The sequence below is a fragment of the Engraulis encrasicolus genome, chromosome 16 (genome assembly GCF_034702125.1).
Source record: "Engraulis encrasicolus isolate BLACKSEA-1 chromosome 16, IST_EnEncr_1.0, whole genome shotgun sequence".
Classification (NCBI taxonomy): domain Eukaryota; kingdom Metazoa; phylum Chordata; class Actinopteri; order Clupeiformes; family Engraulidae; genus Engraulis; species Engraulis encrasicolus.
Window position 1 is genome coordinate 52,853,214 of NC_085872.1, and position 17,160 is coordinate 52,870,373.

Sequence of the window (17,160 nt, forward strand, 5' to 3'; positions counted from 1 at the left end):
TCAAACATGAAAAGGGGAACTTCTCCATGGTCCGCCCTTTTGAATTTCCAGAAATAGCCATTTTTGGCTCCAAAAATGACTGTGCTTGGGACATACCAGAAAACAGTTTATTACTTAGTAAACTTTCATGTGTCATCAAATTTGGCAATAGGCAGTCCAGTTTCAATGAGCAGCATAGTTGCAATACCTTTTTGAGCATTTCCTGCACAGTGTCCCTTTAAACAGCATACCTGTACTTGTAGCCCAGCGCAGATGATGACTGGAATCAGAAGATATTTACTCGCTACCATGTTGATATATGGTCAGCTAAGGTCCCGTGAATGTGGAACTAAGGGAGCGGGACTTTCGAGCCCTACTGAAACCAACTGTAAAACAAGCTATTGAACTACAAAAACACTGTTGAATTACACTACTGAACTACAAAAATGGCCTCTACCCACCTCCTCCACCTGCTGCGTTGCGTGGGGTTCTGCTCCAGCCTCCTCTCTAGTCGCCTGGGCTTCCCACCGCTGGCGTTCTCCCCCTCTTTGGCGGGAGGCTGCGAATTTGCAATTATTCAAACGCTTTAGACCCTTATGCAGCAATTATGAATTGCACTTTACTTGACACAGGCGCCATACGTATGACATATCAGTGTCATAATAGTGTCAGCAGGGGCGGAGCAGAGGGAGGGGCATAGGGGCCAGGAACCCCCGGCCTCACCACTTGGGGGGGGGGGGGGGCTGCCAGTGGCTTTCAATTGCCAAACATCTTGTAGGGGCCCCATTCTACGATATTTCGTGGGCCCAATGCCTCTGACACATCTCCCGCCCCCCCTGTCCCAATACCAGTGCTCCGCCCCTGAGTGTCAGTGTCAGTGTCCTCGACGTGCCATAAACATAATATCAATGTCATAAATGTTTTATGGTCATGAAGAGTTTACATTGTTAGGGCTGTCTTTTCTACAACTACAGCCTAGTGTGTAGTCCATTCTGCCATTGAAACCCAGTATACAACATGGCTATTAAACTACAAAAATGGTCTCTTCAGTCAATCTATTGAAAGCCAGTATAAAACACAGCCTGATAAACCAGCCTAAATGTGAGACCGGAGTAATTTAGTCTGGCCCCGATGAACGTTACCTCCGAAGATTGTTGATGAGAACAACCTGTTGTTTTTTCAAACCGTGCCAGCGCTCTGACCAATCGGCGATCTTTGCCGTTGATGTGCTTTCCCAATGGTGTTGCGAGCTTCGTCATCACTCCCTCAAAACCCCGCCCGCTTTGATTCAAAACAAATCCGTGCGTTGTGATTGGTTTTGCCAGACTCAGGGCACAGTGTTCAAAACGTTCTCAGATCCGAGGCCAGACCCACTCGCAGCTGAACATTTTCGGCGTCCAGCAGGTGGCGCTGGTTTACCAGGCTAATTGAACTACAAAAATGGCTCCCTTACCTTCTCCATGAAGTCGTTCTTCCACAGGCCGTGCTGTCGTTCTCTGAGGTTCTTTCCCTTCGTAATCTACTTCCATTTCTTCCTCATCTCTTCTCATCATCCCTCGGTCCTCTCCTCCTCCTCTTCTCCTCCTCTGCTCCACTTCTTCTCCACCTCCATCCACTGCTCCTCTTTCTCTGGTCTGACGTTCCGTTTCCCTTCTCGCAGGATAACTTTCTGGTGTCACCTCCGTTGACGTTCTGTAACCTTCAGGATATTGAGGCAATTAGACTCACAGACTGCACAACAAAAAATGCAATTCAACACTTAAAGGGGTATGCCACTATTTTGGGGCTTAATACAGCTAAAATCGTTGGCTGGGGTTTATAAAGGTGGTTAAGTGTCTTATTTTTCATGTTAATCATTGTCTTGCTTTAAGACCAGTTAAAAGAGGGAATATGTCGCTAAGCCAGTGAAAGTCAATGGATCCGTGTAGCATTGTAGCATGCTACACGCATCCATTGACTTTCACTAGCTTAGCGACATGCTCCCTCTTTTAACTTGTCTTGAAGCTTTACCACCTTTATAAACCTTGACCAACGGTTTTAACTGTATTAAGCCCCAAAATAGTGGCATACCCCTTTAAGAGCATTGATTTAACTCATTGAAGCTGGATGTTGTGTTGCGCAACAATGGCTCTGGCGCCTAGAGCTGCATGAAGCATTTAAGATTTAAGACATTGGCAGAACAATTACACACAGGGCAAAACACTGTTGGAGCCCCCAACACCCAAACACGAGGGCCCTGGGCCCTGGGACAAGTGCTCTTGTAGTCTTTTCTCCCATTTAAGCCTTTTGCAAAAGACGGCTTTTGAACTACAAAAATAGTCCACTCACCTTCTCTAGGGCCCGGTCTCCACTGCACCTCCGTCCGTTTAGCCTGCGGCTGGTGTTCAACAGGCTGAGCTGGCTGCAGTTGCGGCTCTTGGCCAGCAGGCATAATAGTAGTCGTGTACCTATGTGTAAATATATACACAACACACATTTAGCTGTCTAGCTTTGACTTTGTTATTTATTTCTTGGCACCAATACTATTACCACTAACTTAGAATTAGGGATGTTAACCGGTAACCGGTTAACCGATAGTCGACCGTATCAACGGTAACCGGTAAAATTTTCTACCTCCGGTTAACCGGTAATAATAATTATGATAATAATTTTCTCCCAAAAAGCCCCCAACAACTATAATTTTGAGGTTTTGGTACGATAATTCAGCATTTTCCATCTGCGACACTGGCTGGACATGACAGGTCCTGTCTGAGCAGCAAAAAGAAAGGCTTATGTGAAAAATAAAATTTAAAAAATTCAGTGCTGTGCCTATCAGGCACGCGAACGTTATATCATTTAAGATTGCCGGTTAACCGGTTAACCACCGGTTAATGAGTATCAGTAACCGGTTAAGATATTTAAACATTTTCGCCATCCCTACTTAGAATGTCATACGAGGACAATGCAAATATACATGTATGCTCCTACAAATGACCTACTTCCTATGAGTTTTCACCATGCTACTATTAACAGGTCAGACTTGTTACACTAGGACATTATTGTAAATGCACAACAAAAACCTCTTCTTAATATATGTTCTCTGTATGTCTTCTGTTGTCCAGTCTTGCATGTTAAAAGCCTGCAAGTTTATCACGAGTACTGCATGTGTGTCTATACTGTCCATGTTTATATTATACCTAAAGTATGTCTGCATGTGAAAGTCATTTCAATTCTTTTTATGACCAGTGCATGTTAAGAAATAGCCAATAAAGTCTATTTGACATTACTTGACAAAAATGGCTTCTTCGGGTGGCCTACGCGGTGTGTAGTCTTTTCTCCTATTGAAGCCCATTATAAGCTGTGGCTATAGAACCACAAAAATGTCCTCTTGACGTGTACCTCTGTGGCTGTGGTCTCTCGTCGTTCTGATAACCGTAACGCTGAACCGACTGCTGTATCCTGTGGTATTCACTCTCCGCCTCCTCCTGTGCAGCTCCAGCAACACGCTGTTGTCTTCTCTCCATACCTGCTATCTCCTCCCTGCTGCAGATAATATAACAACATGGCTCTCTTATGTTACTTATATAGGCCCACGCTGTTGTCTTCTTCTCTCCATACCTGTGATCTCCTCCCTGCTGCAGATAATATAACAACATGGCTCTCTTATGTTACTTATATAGGCCCACGCTGTTGTCTTCTTTCCATACCTGCTATCTCCTCCCTGCTGCAGATAATATAACACATGGCTCTCTTATGTTACTTATATGGGCCCACGCTGTTGTCTTCTGTCCATACCTGCTATCTCCTCCCTGCTGCAGATTACAGGGAGAATGAGTTAGGCAGTTCATTAATGGGGCACCTAAGTCTCCACCCCTTCCGGGCGGCTTGTGGGGCTGGGAACGCAAACACTTTTGACTGGGCTGTAATGGACTGATCAAAGCTATTTTCCGACCCACCTCGCATTTCCCCGTCGATCACACATATGCTGTGCCTCAGAATTAATAACAACCAATGGTGTGCTTGTTGACTTCACTTGGCAAGCGATTTTTGAGTTGTGTGTGTGTGCAAAAATATGTAATTATTTGGACTACACAACAGACGTCGCATGTCCGACTTGCAGTCACTTAAGCCACGGTGCAGCGGTAGGGTTGGCTGTGCCTCGGTTCACGTCAGATAGGCCTATGCGAGGCGCACGTGTAGTCTCTAACACAGTTTTGCACAAAAGCTAAAATAACATTTCTTGCGTGTCGAAAATGAGTGGTCTTATGACGCAAATCCAAACCTTTCAAATTCACTGTCATCATATGTGAAATCCGGAGCACATGCCAAACGGGATGAGGATTTAGCTTGACTCGCTCCATTAACTCGCATTCAAAATTTTGAGTGCTCCAGCCCCATGGATCGGAAGTAGAAGGGCGTGACTTAGGTGCCCCATTAGGTCATTTGTTTAAATAAAGGTGCGCTGTGTAGGATGCTGGCCTTTTACTGGATCTGAACATTTGCTCCAAACTAGGGATGCAAATTATCGATTAATTCAGTGATCATTAGTTGATAGCCTTATCGATCGATAAGCGGCGTTTCCCCCCCGAAATCTCAATGTTTCTCGAAAAAAAACTTACAAATCTAAAAATGTAATTAAGTATTGAGATAAAATACTACATTTAAATTAATTTCAATTCTTTAATCCAAAGGTGATTTAAATATTCCCACCATTCACACCCCTCTTCACACACATTCTTCACGTACCAATTTCACCTGGGTCTCTTGTCAGTTGAATGATCAATTATGTGCAATTCATGTTTTTTAATCGATTAATGCATTGATTGATTAAAGTTGATTAATTGATAAATCGATTAATCGTTTGCATCCCTACTCCAAACTGGTAGGCCACACCTTGGAGGGAATTTTTTCTCAAACAGTTGCACAAAACATACACTCAGAATGGCAGCCAAGATTGCTCTGGACCCCTCCGAACAGTGGTGTAGTCTACGTAGAACGCAGGTATACGCAGTAAACCCACCTCAAAAAAAGGCAGGGATTTCAGTATCCTCACTTAAAATTGATTGATCCATTATTTAGAATAGCACAAATATACTATATAGTATACCCACTTCAAAAAATGATCAAATATCCAGTATATATACAGTTTTCCTCAATTGACTACCATTTTACTTTACGAGGTTTTGCCAACTAAGTGTTAACTAAGTGGCAATCTGCTGCAACAGGGCTACCTGGGGAGTTTTGTAGGGGCGCTTTGTTTTAGAATGTAAACATCCAGCATTTTCCTCTGAAGTGACAGGCTACTATGTCATTATGAAACTGTGTTAAAGCAGGCCAGTCAAAGGTAAAATGTGGTAAAACAGGTAATGAGCATACTGTATGGTTTGATCTGCTATATTCTCTGCATCCATGTAACAATTCAGTAGCATGTTCATGAAACTCATAACTCACAACTCCCATGTGCCACATCAGGAATAGCAGCACCTGCCGCCTCGAAGACGTTTCAGAACGCTTTGCTGCCAGAGAACTCCCCTTTCTATACCGCTGCCAGAGAACCCCCCTCTCTATACCGCTGCCAGAGAACCCCCTTTACTTTCTATACCGCTGCCAGAGAACCCCCTTTACTTTCTATACCGCTGCCAGAGAACCCCCCCTTTTCTATACCGCTGCTTTGCTGCCAGAGAACCCCCCTTTCTATACCGCTGCCAGAGAACCCCCCTTTCTATACCGCTGCCAGAGAACCCCCCTTTCTATACCGCTGCTTTGCTGCCAGAGAACCCCCCTTTCTATACCGCTGCCAGAGAACCCCCCTTTCTATACCGCTGCTTTGCTGCCAGAGAACCCCCCTTTCTATACCGCTGCTTTGCTGCCAGAGAACCCCCCTCTCTATACCGCTGCTTTGCTGCCAGAGAACCCCCCTTTCTATACCGCTGCCAGAGAACCCCCCTCTCTATACCGCTGCCAGAGAACCCCCCCTTTCTATACCGCTGCCAGAGAACCCCCCTTTCTATACCGCTGCTTTGCTGCCAGAGAACCCCCCTCTCTATACCGCTGCTCAACCAAGAGGAGACAAGTAGCCCACACTCATCTACAGGGAATGCATACCTCTTTTTTAATACCGCTTAGCAATATTCAGGATTTGTATTAATTTAGCTAATTTATTGGAATGTGCTTTGGAGGGTTTACTGTAGCCTATATGTGGATTGTAGAGAAGTGTCATGCAAGACAAATATCTGTAAAAATAGACAATAGAGTTTATGTTATCATATGCGTAATATTTGTGACGTCTTTACGTGAAGCTGAGACTTATGGGAAATTAGTCAGTAAGTTTGTGCAGATGTGCGAAGCCTGTGCATACCACTGGGCGTACCTTTGACTGTAGTGTTCCTCTCTGGCTGGTTCGGTCACTCCGTACCGTTGTGGGTGTCCTCTTTCGATGTCTCTTGGCTCTTCGCTGGGGGGGTAGCCATAGCGTTGAACAGACTGCTCTCTTCTCTCCACCTCTGGGTCTCTCGCTTCCCGCCGGGGTTCGTCGTTCTGGTAGCCATATCGCTGCCTTGACATTTGCTGAAATTCCTTTTCACTGTTAGCCCTTTCGTCCCGTTCGTCGCTTGGATACGCGTAGCGCTGCGTGGATTGTTGCCTTTTCTCGAACTCTTTCTCTTCTCTCCTGGCCTCTCGTTCGGGATAGCCGTAGTGATGTTGTCTGGACGGTTCCTCAAACTCATTTCGTCGTCTGTCCTCTCGTCCAGGTTCATCACCCTGATACCTGTTGTGGAGATCAAGGTGGAGTAAATTGAACCTCTGGTCTCAGGTGTGTAGTCTTTTATCCCAAAGAAACCCATTATAAGACGTGGCTATTGAACTACAAAAAAAATGGCCTCTTCAGGTAGCCTAGTGATGCCATTTATTTTTGTAGTCTTTTCTCAAATTGAAACCCATTCTAAGATGAGGCTATTAAACTACAAAAATGGTGTCTTGGTTCAAGAGTACCAGTGCCACTTACTTATACTGAGCCGTGTCTTTGTTATAGGGACTTAGAGATTAGTTAGAGGATAGGCTCACTTGTCGCGACGCTTCAGTCTGTCAAATTAAAATGATCTCACGGGCCAAATAAAATGGCTTCCCGGGCCAAATTTGCCCCCCGGGCCTGAGTTTGACATCCCTGAGTTAGAGGATAGGCTCTGAAGATCACTTGTCGCGACGCTTCATTCCGTCAAATTAAAGGCTTTTTTAAACGTAATCATGTGCCTTTGGAATTCTTGGCAAGACTTCAACATGAGCAATACAATATTCTGTGGCAAAAACTGTCAAACAAGTACTCCCCCATGAGTTAGTCATGCATGTAGGAAAAAATAATGACAAGATACAGTAAGGCAGGGATGTCAAACTCAGGCCCGGGGGCCAAATTTGGCCCGCGGAACCATTTTATTTGGCCCGCGAGATCATTTCAAATGTGTATTACAGTTGGCCCACATACACCATTGATGTATAGCATAACACAACTTAAACATGGAATTTGCTGTGTCACAGAATGTGCAGATACATTTTAACTAACAAATATGATGGGAAAGACTATGCACAATTTAACTACGAGTATGAAGTGCATGCATGCACAATTTTAGTCCATTTGTAAAAATAATTGTTGAGTTCGGCCCGCGACTTCGTTCCAGGTTTTGATTTTGGCCCTCAGTCAATTTAAGTTTGACATCCCTGCAGTAAGGGTTGCGAGAATAAAATGCAAGAATGAAATGCATTATAAAGCACAGCTATTGGACTACAAAAACGGCATGTTCTGTTAGCCTAGTGTGTAGTCCTTTCCCCTATTGAAACCCATCGTAAGACGTGGCTATTGAACTACAAAGGTGGCCATACCCGTAGCGCTGCCGTGACTGCTCTCTCCTGTCGAAATTCTCCTGCTGATCCCTGTTGTCCCTCAAGAGATCTGCTCTCTGGTAGTCGCTGCTCGGCCGATGCTGTTGACCTTGTGGTGAGGTAAAGTAAGGCAAGGTGAGGAGACCTGATTGATACCTGAAGGTATATTTGTTTGAATCTAATAAGTCAAAAGTTTACACAACAGCAGACACTACAGTGACAGAAAACAGCAGGAGAACAACAAGCAACATTGACAAACGGGCAGCTGTTCCAGGCAGAATATGTAGTAACAAAATGAATTACAGTTTTTCTCAATTGGTTTTGTACTTTCTCAAAACAGAATAATAATTCTCAAAACTTTTTGTTCAATTGTAACTTCCTGGAGTTACCTGTGCACACGATAAAAATCAGTTTCTCATAGTTTTCAGCATATAGCGAATGCTTTCGTCAACCATGAAATGGTTGTGTACAATTCTCAGCCTTTTCGTACGTTATCAATTGCTTTTGTCATATCACTCAAAAAGCTTTGTCACTGAATACATGAAACTATCTCACCCCCCAAAACATTTAGGCCCTAGGTTAAAGTATAAGTCTTGACATGCAAAATGATTTATCAAGCCGTCATGTGTTAAGCACTGTATAATTTCATTGGATTCTTGTGATCTGAATTGGTAAATTGCTCGCAGGTAAATATTGAGAAATAAAGAGAAAACAGGCATGCAATACAACAATAGGCACTGTACTGCATTATATTACTCTTTGCCTCATGTGCACTTTATAATTACACTCTACGCAAAATTATAATATTTCCCTAGAATTTCACAAGACAGTAAGTGCACTTTATACAGTATCATTGTATTGTTTCACATTAATTTTGCTTTACAAATATTTTTGTCACATGGGCCTGCAAGACAAGTAAAAAGGGGTGGTAGAGGGCGCATTTTGACATCTCAACCAGAATTTTTTGTATTTTGCAATGAGAAAACCTTTCAATAAATATGTCATACTCTAAATGTATATCTATTACAATCTCATCTGATCAATGTAATAAAAAGTCGAATTTACAACATTTCCCATCCAACCTAAACAACATTTTGCTTCAGAAAAGATCCTTGAAAGTCTACTAGTCAATTGACAACATGACAAATCCATTTGACTAGCTTGTCCACACACTATGACACAATGACTAACCATTCTGCTGGCACTGTCATGTTCATTGACACAAAAACTTGCTTTTGAAAGACGAACTAAGGATTTTGAGCAAGAGACTTGATTTGCAGGTCATCCACTGTGTTTTGCCATTTGTTAAAGCTGTTTTGAGAATGAATATTATGATTTGCAAATTGCGAGAGAGATTCGACAAATGTCCAAAAGCAATTGAGAAAAACTGTAATAGATAAATTGGTTATATAGATATTGGGGCAGCAATGGAGTCGACACAGGCTCCATTCACGCTGGATGGCAGGCACTCGAGGGGCAAAGAAAACAAAAAGTGCCACGGTGTGAATTTTGGCAATCAAATAACAAGCACAAACAAACGCAATCAATTAGGAACTTTACTCCGTCGACATCACATGTTGGTATTGTTTAGCTAAACAACAGGTGGTAGGAAATCAGTCAGAGCCTTAATAGCTGAGGGGCCAAAACTACATCTATACTGTACCTGGTGACTGGTGATGTAGGCTTTGTTGTTGTTGTTGTTGTTGTTGTTGTTGTTGTTGTTGTTGTTGTTGATCACTATGGCTGTAGATGTCGTCCTGTCGTGATCGTTGGTGCCTACTGCGGTAAGTGTCGTCTTGTTGACTTTGTTGTGGTTGTGGTTGATGTTGGTGATAGACGTTATCTTGACGTGATTGTTGGTTTTGTTGAATTCGCTGCTGAAATTCTCTCCGACTGTAGAAGCAACATAGAAAAATATATTCATTATTATTTCAAAGTAAGAGTGATATCAACACGGGTTCCAAGTCTTTGAGCGTGATTTTAACACTAGCTTTCAACTCTTTGAGTGGAGTAGGAGAAGGTTCAAAGTATCACATACTGCACCTTTCAGAGTAATTTTAACACACTCTAAGAGTAATTTTAACATTGACTTTGTGACTGTATGCCAGGCCAGCTGTTTTGGTGTGGGTTGGGGTTGAGTGGTGGGGCTCGTAGTGAACGATAGAACGATAAATAGAACAATAGCTAGAACGAAAGAACGATAGAACGATAGAAAGAACGATAAATAGAACGATAGAACAATAGATAGATAGATAGATAGATAGATAGATAGATAGATAGATAGATAGATAGATAGATAGATAGATAGATAGATAGATAGATAGCCAGCATGTCTTGATAGATAGATAGATAGATAGATAGATAGATAGATAGATAGATAGATAGATAGATAGATAGATAGATAGATAGATAGATAGATAGATGATAGATAGATAGATAGATAGATAGATAGATAGATAGATAGATAGATAGATAGATAGATAGATAGATAGATAGATAGATAGATAGATAGACAGATAGATAGACAGCCAGCATGTCTTGATATATAGATTCTTACTGTATGTCATCTGGTTTTGGCTGGGTGGGAGGTGGGGGGTCAAGATAGAGTCTTACTGTACGTCATCTGGTTTTGGCTGGGTGGGAGGTGGGGGGTCAAGATAGAGTCTTACTGTATGTCATCTGGTTTTGGCTGGGTGGGAGGTGGAGGGTCAAGATAGATTCTTACTGTACGTCATCTGGTTTTGGCTGGGTGGGAGGTGGGGGGTCAAGATAGAGTCTTACTGTACGTCATCTGGTTTTGGCTGGGTGGGAGGTGGGGGGTCAAGATAGAGTCTTACTGTACGTCATCTGGTTTTGGCTGGGTGGGAGGTGGAGGGTCAAAGGTCAGACGCTGAGTGTCACCGCTGTGGTATCGCTGAGTTTCACCGCTGTGGTATCTTCGCCGATGATCAAACTGAGGCTGAGGATGATGCTCCTCACTGCTCACAGGAGAAGAGGAAACAAATAATTAGTGAGAAAAGCAAATTCTATTTTAGATATACAGGTAGGGTCAAGCAAAGTGTCCCGGTGAAGTTAAGTGTTACCAAAAAAAATCTTCTGTTCTACTTCATTTTTACCTTCGACGATAACCATCATGCTGTGGCTGAGCTTGGTGACGGTCAAATGGCTGAGGCTCCTCTCTGTCGTACCTAAGTTAGTAGAAGATAATACAACAAAACTTAAAGGGGTATGCCACTATTTTGGGACTTAATACAGTTAAAATTGTTGGCATAGAGGTGGTAAAGTGGCTTATTTTTCATGTTAAGCGTTGTCTTGCTTTAAGGCAAGTTAAAAGAGGGAGTATATAGCTAAGCTAGTGAAAGTCAATACATCACTGTAGCATGTAGCATGCTACACGGATCCATTGAATATTTTCTTTGAATTGAAGTCCAAATCCAGCGTAGAAGGTATTTTGTCCGTAGTTTGTGTCATATGGCGATATGTTTCGCTCCTATTTTGCTCCAAAATTATTTCAAACAGCAATGAAGCAATGTATCTTGTCTGCCCATTGCCTATGGCAAAACTCATAAGCAGCCTTAACAGCAGTGTTGCACACACAGTTGGGATGGTAATTAAATACAGTTAAGAAACTGAGAACAGTTTTAGCCTACTAAAATAGCACCACATAGAATTGCCTTTTATTTAACTTTTTGAGATCAAAGGAAAGCTAAAGGAATTGAAATGTTCGTCATAATTCATCCATGCTATGTGGGTTCATTATGTTTCACTCTCACCAGCCTCTAGCGCGATTAACCAATTATTTCTAGTTTAATCAACATCTTACATTGTGTTGACATTCCCTTGTGAAGAAAAGCAACAACAGTGGACTTAGCAAAGTTGAAATGAAGTGTGACACGAAGTATGAAACTAACGCACGTAGCCTAGTATGAACAACAACAAAAAAACGTCTCATCAAAAATAGAACCTTGTGTAGGTGAAACCGAGATCACGTTTTTTTAACGGTATACCGCCCAGCTCTAATAGATAGATAGATAGATAGATAGATAGATAGATAGATAGATAGATTCTGTGATGGCTGTCGCCTTGTTGCTGGTAGATAGATAGATAGATAGATAGACGGACGGACGGACGGACGGACGGACGGACAGACAGACAGACAGACAGATAGATAGATAGATAGATAGATAGGTACCTCCTGCGCTGGCTCTCCCCTTGCTGCTGGGAGCGAGGTTGTTGGCGCTGCTCTTCTCCACTCGGAGGCTGCTGTTGGGAGCGAGGTTGTTGGCGCTGCTCTTCTCCACTCGGAGGCTGCTGCTGGGATCGAGGTTGTTGGCGCTGCTCTTCTCCACTCGGAGGCTGCTGCTGCATCTGCCGCTGTTCGTACTGGCGGATGACGGCCGAGGCCTTGGGCAGGTGGTCCTTCTGGACGTTCAGGTTCTCTGGCTCCGCCCTCGGCTGGTTGTAATCCACGCTGGACCGGCGGCGCTGGCTAAACTCCCGAGTCTCCTCTCGCCCCCTAGTGGCGGGGAAGATAATGATGTATAGTAGTAGTGGCTAAACTCCCGAGGGGAAGATAGTGATGTATAGTAGTAGTGGCTAAACTCCCGAGTCTCCTCTCGCCCCCTAGTGGAGGGGAAGATAATGATGTATTTAAATTACATATCATTCTTTTTTATTATTATTATTTTTATTTTTATGTTTATTTAATTTGTTTAATTTTATTTCATTATTATTTTTACCTAATGTTTTATCTTAATGTTTTAAATGTTTTTTGACTCTAATTCATTTCCTTCTTTCTTCCCTGTTTCCTTTCATTTACATTTGTTAACTTTGTGAAGCACATTGAGTTGCACCTGTGTATGAAATGCGCTATATAAATAAACTTGCCTTGCCTTGCCTTGCCTTATAAAGTACTGAGAAGCTGGTTCAGGGGTAAAGCAGGTTAAGCTAATGCCGCGATCACACCGCCGACGTTGAACGAGTGGAAAGATGCGGAAGTAATTGACTTTGTATGGGAGAGCAGGCGGCAGAAGCGTCAAAAGCAGCAAATGCATTTCTAGAGTCAAGGGCGTGAAAAGCGTCAAAAAGCCGAGGGCGTCAAAAGTTGAACTTCATCTAAAAATATGTAATGAGCTCGGCGGCAGCAGGCGGCAGCCAATGGAATGTTCACATTTTTCTAAACACGAGCTTCGGTTGGTCGAGATTCCTGGTCAAACGCTTCAGGTTGAATCTTTTGCCGCGTTCAACGCCCCTGACTTGTCAGCAGCATTCTAGCTCTTTCAACGCCGGCGGGGTGATAGCGGCATAAGAGGTAAATCATCTAATCAGTCTTAAGAAAACGAGAACTCCAGGTTCTTTTAATCAATGATTTACCTTTTGACTGAAACTGGTTTACTCTTGAACCAGCGTCTTAGTATACATGGGTTCTAAAGTTTTGTTTTCCCCTGGCTGCGCGAACCTAGCTGCACACAACTCAACCTCTGATTAGATTGTTGGAGACCACTGTCGGTCAAAAAGATTTGCTCAAGTGGTCGGCTGGCAGTGTCTTGACACTCCTCACAATATTGTGTTTACCAACACCGCGAACCCATGTATAGAGCCCTGTACTGGAGGATGGAGTACAGTAGATGCCCATGTATAGAGCCCTGTACTGGAGGATGTACAAGTACTAAATAAAGAAACTGACTGGAGTAGAAGTAAAAGTGTTCTTCCAATACCATACTCAAGTGCAAGTAGAAAAGTAGTACAAATGCCTTGAACTTAAAGTGATACTGTCCAATTTTTTGAAATAAGTTTATTTTACACCTCCCCTTGAGTTAAATAATAGGGTTTTACCGTTCTCCTGTACTTTCAACCGTTCTCTGGGTATGGCAGTGCAAATTTTACCCCATGCTAGCAGTTAACATTGAGTCCTATGAGACCAGCTCGCGGCTAACCGGTCTCATAGGACTCAATGTTAACTGTTAGCTTAGAGGTAAAACGTGCACTGCCATAACTAGAAAACGGTTGGAAGTACAGGAGAACGGTAAAAGCCTATTATTTAACTCAAGGGGAGGTGTAAAATAAGCTTATTTCCAAAAATGGGACAGTATCCCTTTAAGTAGAAATGTTGTAGCCCCTTAATGCGCGCCGTACCTCCAGTGGCACGCTGTAATAGTCATTGAAATGTAACTACCACAGCACTACAATACTATGACGAAACACAGGCCCTTTAGTAATGCACCACGACTTGGTCATTACCATACTGGTAACAACAAATGTATAGAGCCGCGTCTTAAGGGGTTAAAAATAGTTCTCCAGTACTGAAAGTAAAAGTATAAGTACAAGTGATTAAGAAACTTCAACTCACTACTGAAAGTACAAGTTTAGTACTACTTTAGTTCTGAAAGTAAAAGTACAAAAGTCCCTAATAGCGAACTTTATAATAGAACTAGCCTGATAAACCAGAGTAAATGTGGATGTCTAATTTAGTCTGGCCTCGATGCATAATACATCCGAAGATTGTTGATGAGAACAACCTTCCCTCAAAACCCTGCCCGCTTTGATTCAAAAACACATCTTTGCGTTGTAATTGGTTTGCCAGATTCATGGCATTCTGGCTTCATTGAATCATTATGCGAGGCCAGACCCACCCGTAGACAAAACATTTTGCCGTCCAGCGGGTGGCGCTGGTTCACCAGGCTATAATAGAACAGCTCGAAGGCATCGTTCCCCTAAAGGCAAAGGGCTCTGCCTCCAGGTTAATTCACTCATGTTTTACTTTTCAGCACATAAAACCTCTGGAGTAAAAGTATTAAATTCATCATGAATATGTGTAGTACAGTAAAAGTGGAAGCAAGAGGAAAAAACTATACTAAAATAAAGTGGACCTACGAGTACTGCATTTTGTACTTAGGCCTACTTAAAAGTAAAGTACTTCAGTACTCCTGCTTTACTACAAACCAATTCTGGGAAGGTAATGAGAATCAAGCCACATCTTATGGACAAATTAAAAAGCATCTTCTTGAGGCCTACCAGTGTGGTATGAAGTGTCATTCCGTAGGATTTTTGTGCTAAAATTGATTTTTTTGCATAATTTGCGCCCCCTAGAGGAGGGGTATAACGGGGTCAGAAAATTCGACACCCGTCATTTTTCAGTAGTAGGACCCCAAACAAAGCAAATTATGCAAAAAAAAACAATTTTAGCACAAAAATCCTACGGAAGCTGTTATTCAGACAATTCATATCACACTATAATGGTAGGGCATTACGTTACGACCCTGGTGACTCAGGTTCGATTCCTGTCCAGGTCATTTGCCGATCCCTCCCCATCTCCCTCTCCCCACTCGTTTCCTGTCACTCTCACGGTTCTATCATAAATTAAGGCACAAAAGGCCTAAAAATATATATATTTTAAAAATCATCTTGCCTCGCTGGTGACATGAACGGCCCACCGATGTTGTGCTGAGGGTCGTATTCGTCTTGATAGGCTGTCACCGCGCCTCCAACATCCAATCGCTGCTGCTGGGCAGAAGAGAAGAGCATCGTTATGACGACATTATTACACAACATTATGCATGGTACAGTTCATCTCAATGGCTTCCTATCTTTCTTTCTTTCTTTCTTTCTTTCTTTCTTTCTTTCTTTCACCGTTCAGTGTTTCGTATTTTCTTCCCATCTTTGTTAATAAAAACACACAGATTCAGCCCAACATCACATCCTGTCTTATCAACTCCTGCCAATTTCAATGTGCTGTTGTATTGCTCACGCTACCCTTGACTTGACCTCAATTTTTTAAAAAATGTATTCCCAAAAACATCCAAAAGGTTATGCAAAATCAGCAGACAGCAAGCAAACAGCGGTACCTTTTGGGAAAATATTTGGAGTAGGCCTATGCTCATTTTTAAATGTAAACAAAAGTTGCCCCCATTAGAATAGCTCATATCTCGGAAAGGGCTGGGTCAAAAACTGCGGCGTCACTGGGTACTGACAAATCAAAACAAGGGTAGCGTGAGCAATACAACAGCACATTGAAATTGGCAGGAGTTGCCTTTTAAGACTCACTAACTAAACTACAATAAACAAAACCACATTGTTCTCAAAGGTGCACTGTGTGGGATGGAGGCCAAACTACGTATTGCAACTAGTGTTGCACTGATACCATTTTGTGGCCCCGATGCCGATACCCGATACCTGGCTGTGCAGTATCGGCCCATACCGATACTGATACCGATACCGATACCATACCGATACCATACCGACACTATTTGAAATGTATATATGTGAAGCGCTGTAGTGCCTACTACTTGGATGTAAAATCAATGCATGCTTTTTCAGGCTGCTGCCAACCTTTGTGAAGCAGGAAAAAGACTAATACAAAGTGAATCCAGCACAACGTTTTATACTTTTTAAATACCTCTATTAAATAACCAATGTCAAGGCTGTTTAAGTGTCATACAAGCACCTGTAAATGGTATCGGTGCCCTATTTGTTGGTACTCGCCGATACCGATACCACCATTTTAGTGCCGATCCACCGATCCACCAATACTGGTATCTGTATCGGTATCGGTGCAACACTAATTGCAACTATGCTGCACATAGGAACTATGCTGTTCATTTGTTTATTTGTTTATTTTTTGGATCCCCATTAGCTGTGGCACAGCTAGTCTTCCTGGGGTCCTTTTCTTCAATAAAATCAGTTCATCATAGTATTAAAAATGACAACTGAAGATCATACAAAAAACAATACAATAACATATTACAAATATTACAATAGGATATAAGCAAAATACATTCAAATTACACAATTTAATACAACCTGCTAATAAATATCAATGTATCAATATAAACATCTACCCTCTTAAAAATAACTCTTTCCTAAAAATATCTTGACTTGTTTTTTAAAACTGGCTTTAGAACTTATTTGTGTGATAAAGGTTGGCATACTGTTCCATGCAGTGATCGCTCTGTATCCCACTGTTCTTTGTAGGGCATTGGTGTTAGCACGGGGTACTACAAATGTCCCTGTCGTTGCAGACCTTGTATTATAAATATGGGAGTTAGACATTTTACAGAATCTGCTATATTGTTTCAGAGGGGTTTTGTCATTTAAAATTGCCCATGTTTGAGGTCAATAAAAAGGCCATGAATTTATCCTCAACTTTTAGCCAGTCATAATGAGAAGACTTTGATGGTGGGGGTAAGTATTCGAAGAAAAGGTGACATGACAAAAGGGAACAACAAAAAGGCAGCGTTCATTCATTCTGGAAATAAACTACTAAAAACATTAGACACTGCACCTTTATAGGGACACTGTGTGAGATTTTCAGTTGTTTATTTCCAGAAT

The 17,160-nt window shown here is 42.3% G+C and overlaps 1 protein-coding gene across 1 annotated transcript in view; it reads right to left on the reverse strand.

Annotated features, from left to right (window-relative positions):
* The window catches only part of LOC134466166 (supervillin-like), a 96,043-nt gene extending 80,652 nt beyond the window's left edge, over window positions 1-15,391 (reverse strand). Inside the window, exons 1-11 of the mRNA XM_063220062.1 lie at window positions 15,242-15,391; window positions 12,026-12,349; window positions 10,950-11,021; window positions 10,671-10,811; window positions 9,497-9,726; window positions 7,834-7,942; window positions 6,329-6,727; window positions 3,358-3,501; window positions 2,308-2,426; window positions 1,433-1,678; window positions 441-538 (exon numbers count right to left, since the gene is read on the reverse strand). Of these exons, the coding sequence (XP_063076132.1) occupies window positions 441-538; window positions 1,433-1,678; window positions 2,308-2,426; window positions 3,358-3,501; window positions 6,329-6,727; window positions 7,834-7,942; window positions 9,497-9,726; window positions 10,671-10,811; window positions 10,950-11,021; window positions 12,026-12,349; window positions 15,242-15,384 (2,025 nt within the window). The 5' untranslated portion in view covers window positions 15,385-15,391. The remainder of the gene's footprint in view (window positions 1-440; window positions 539-1,432; window positions 1,679-2,307; window positions 2,427-3,357; window positions 3,502-6,328; window positions 6,728-7,833; window positions 7,943-9,496; window positions 9,727-10,670; window positions 10,812-10,949; window positions 11,022-12,025; window positions 12,350-15,241) is intronic.
* Between the last annotated feature and the right edge of the window lie 1,769 nt (window positions 15,392-17,160).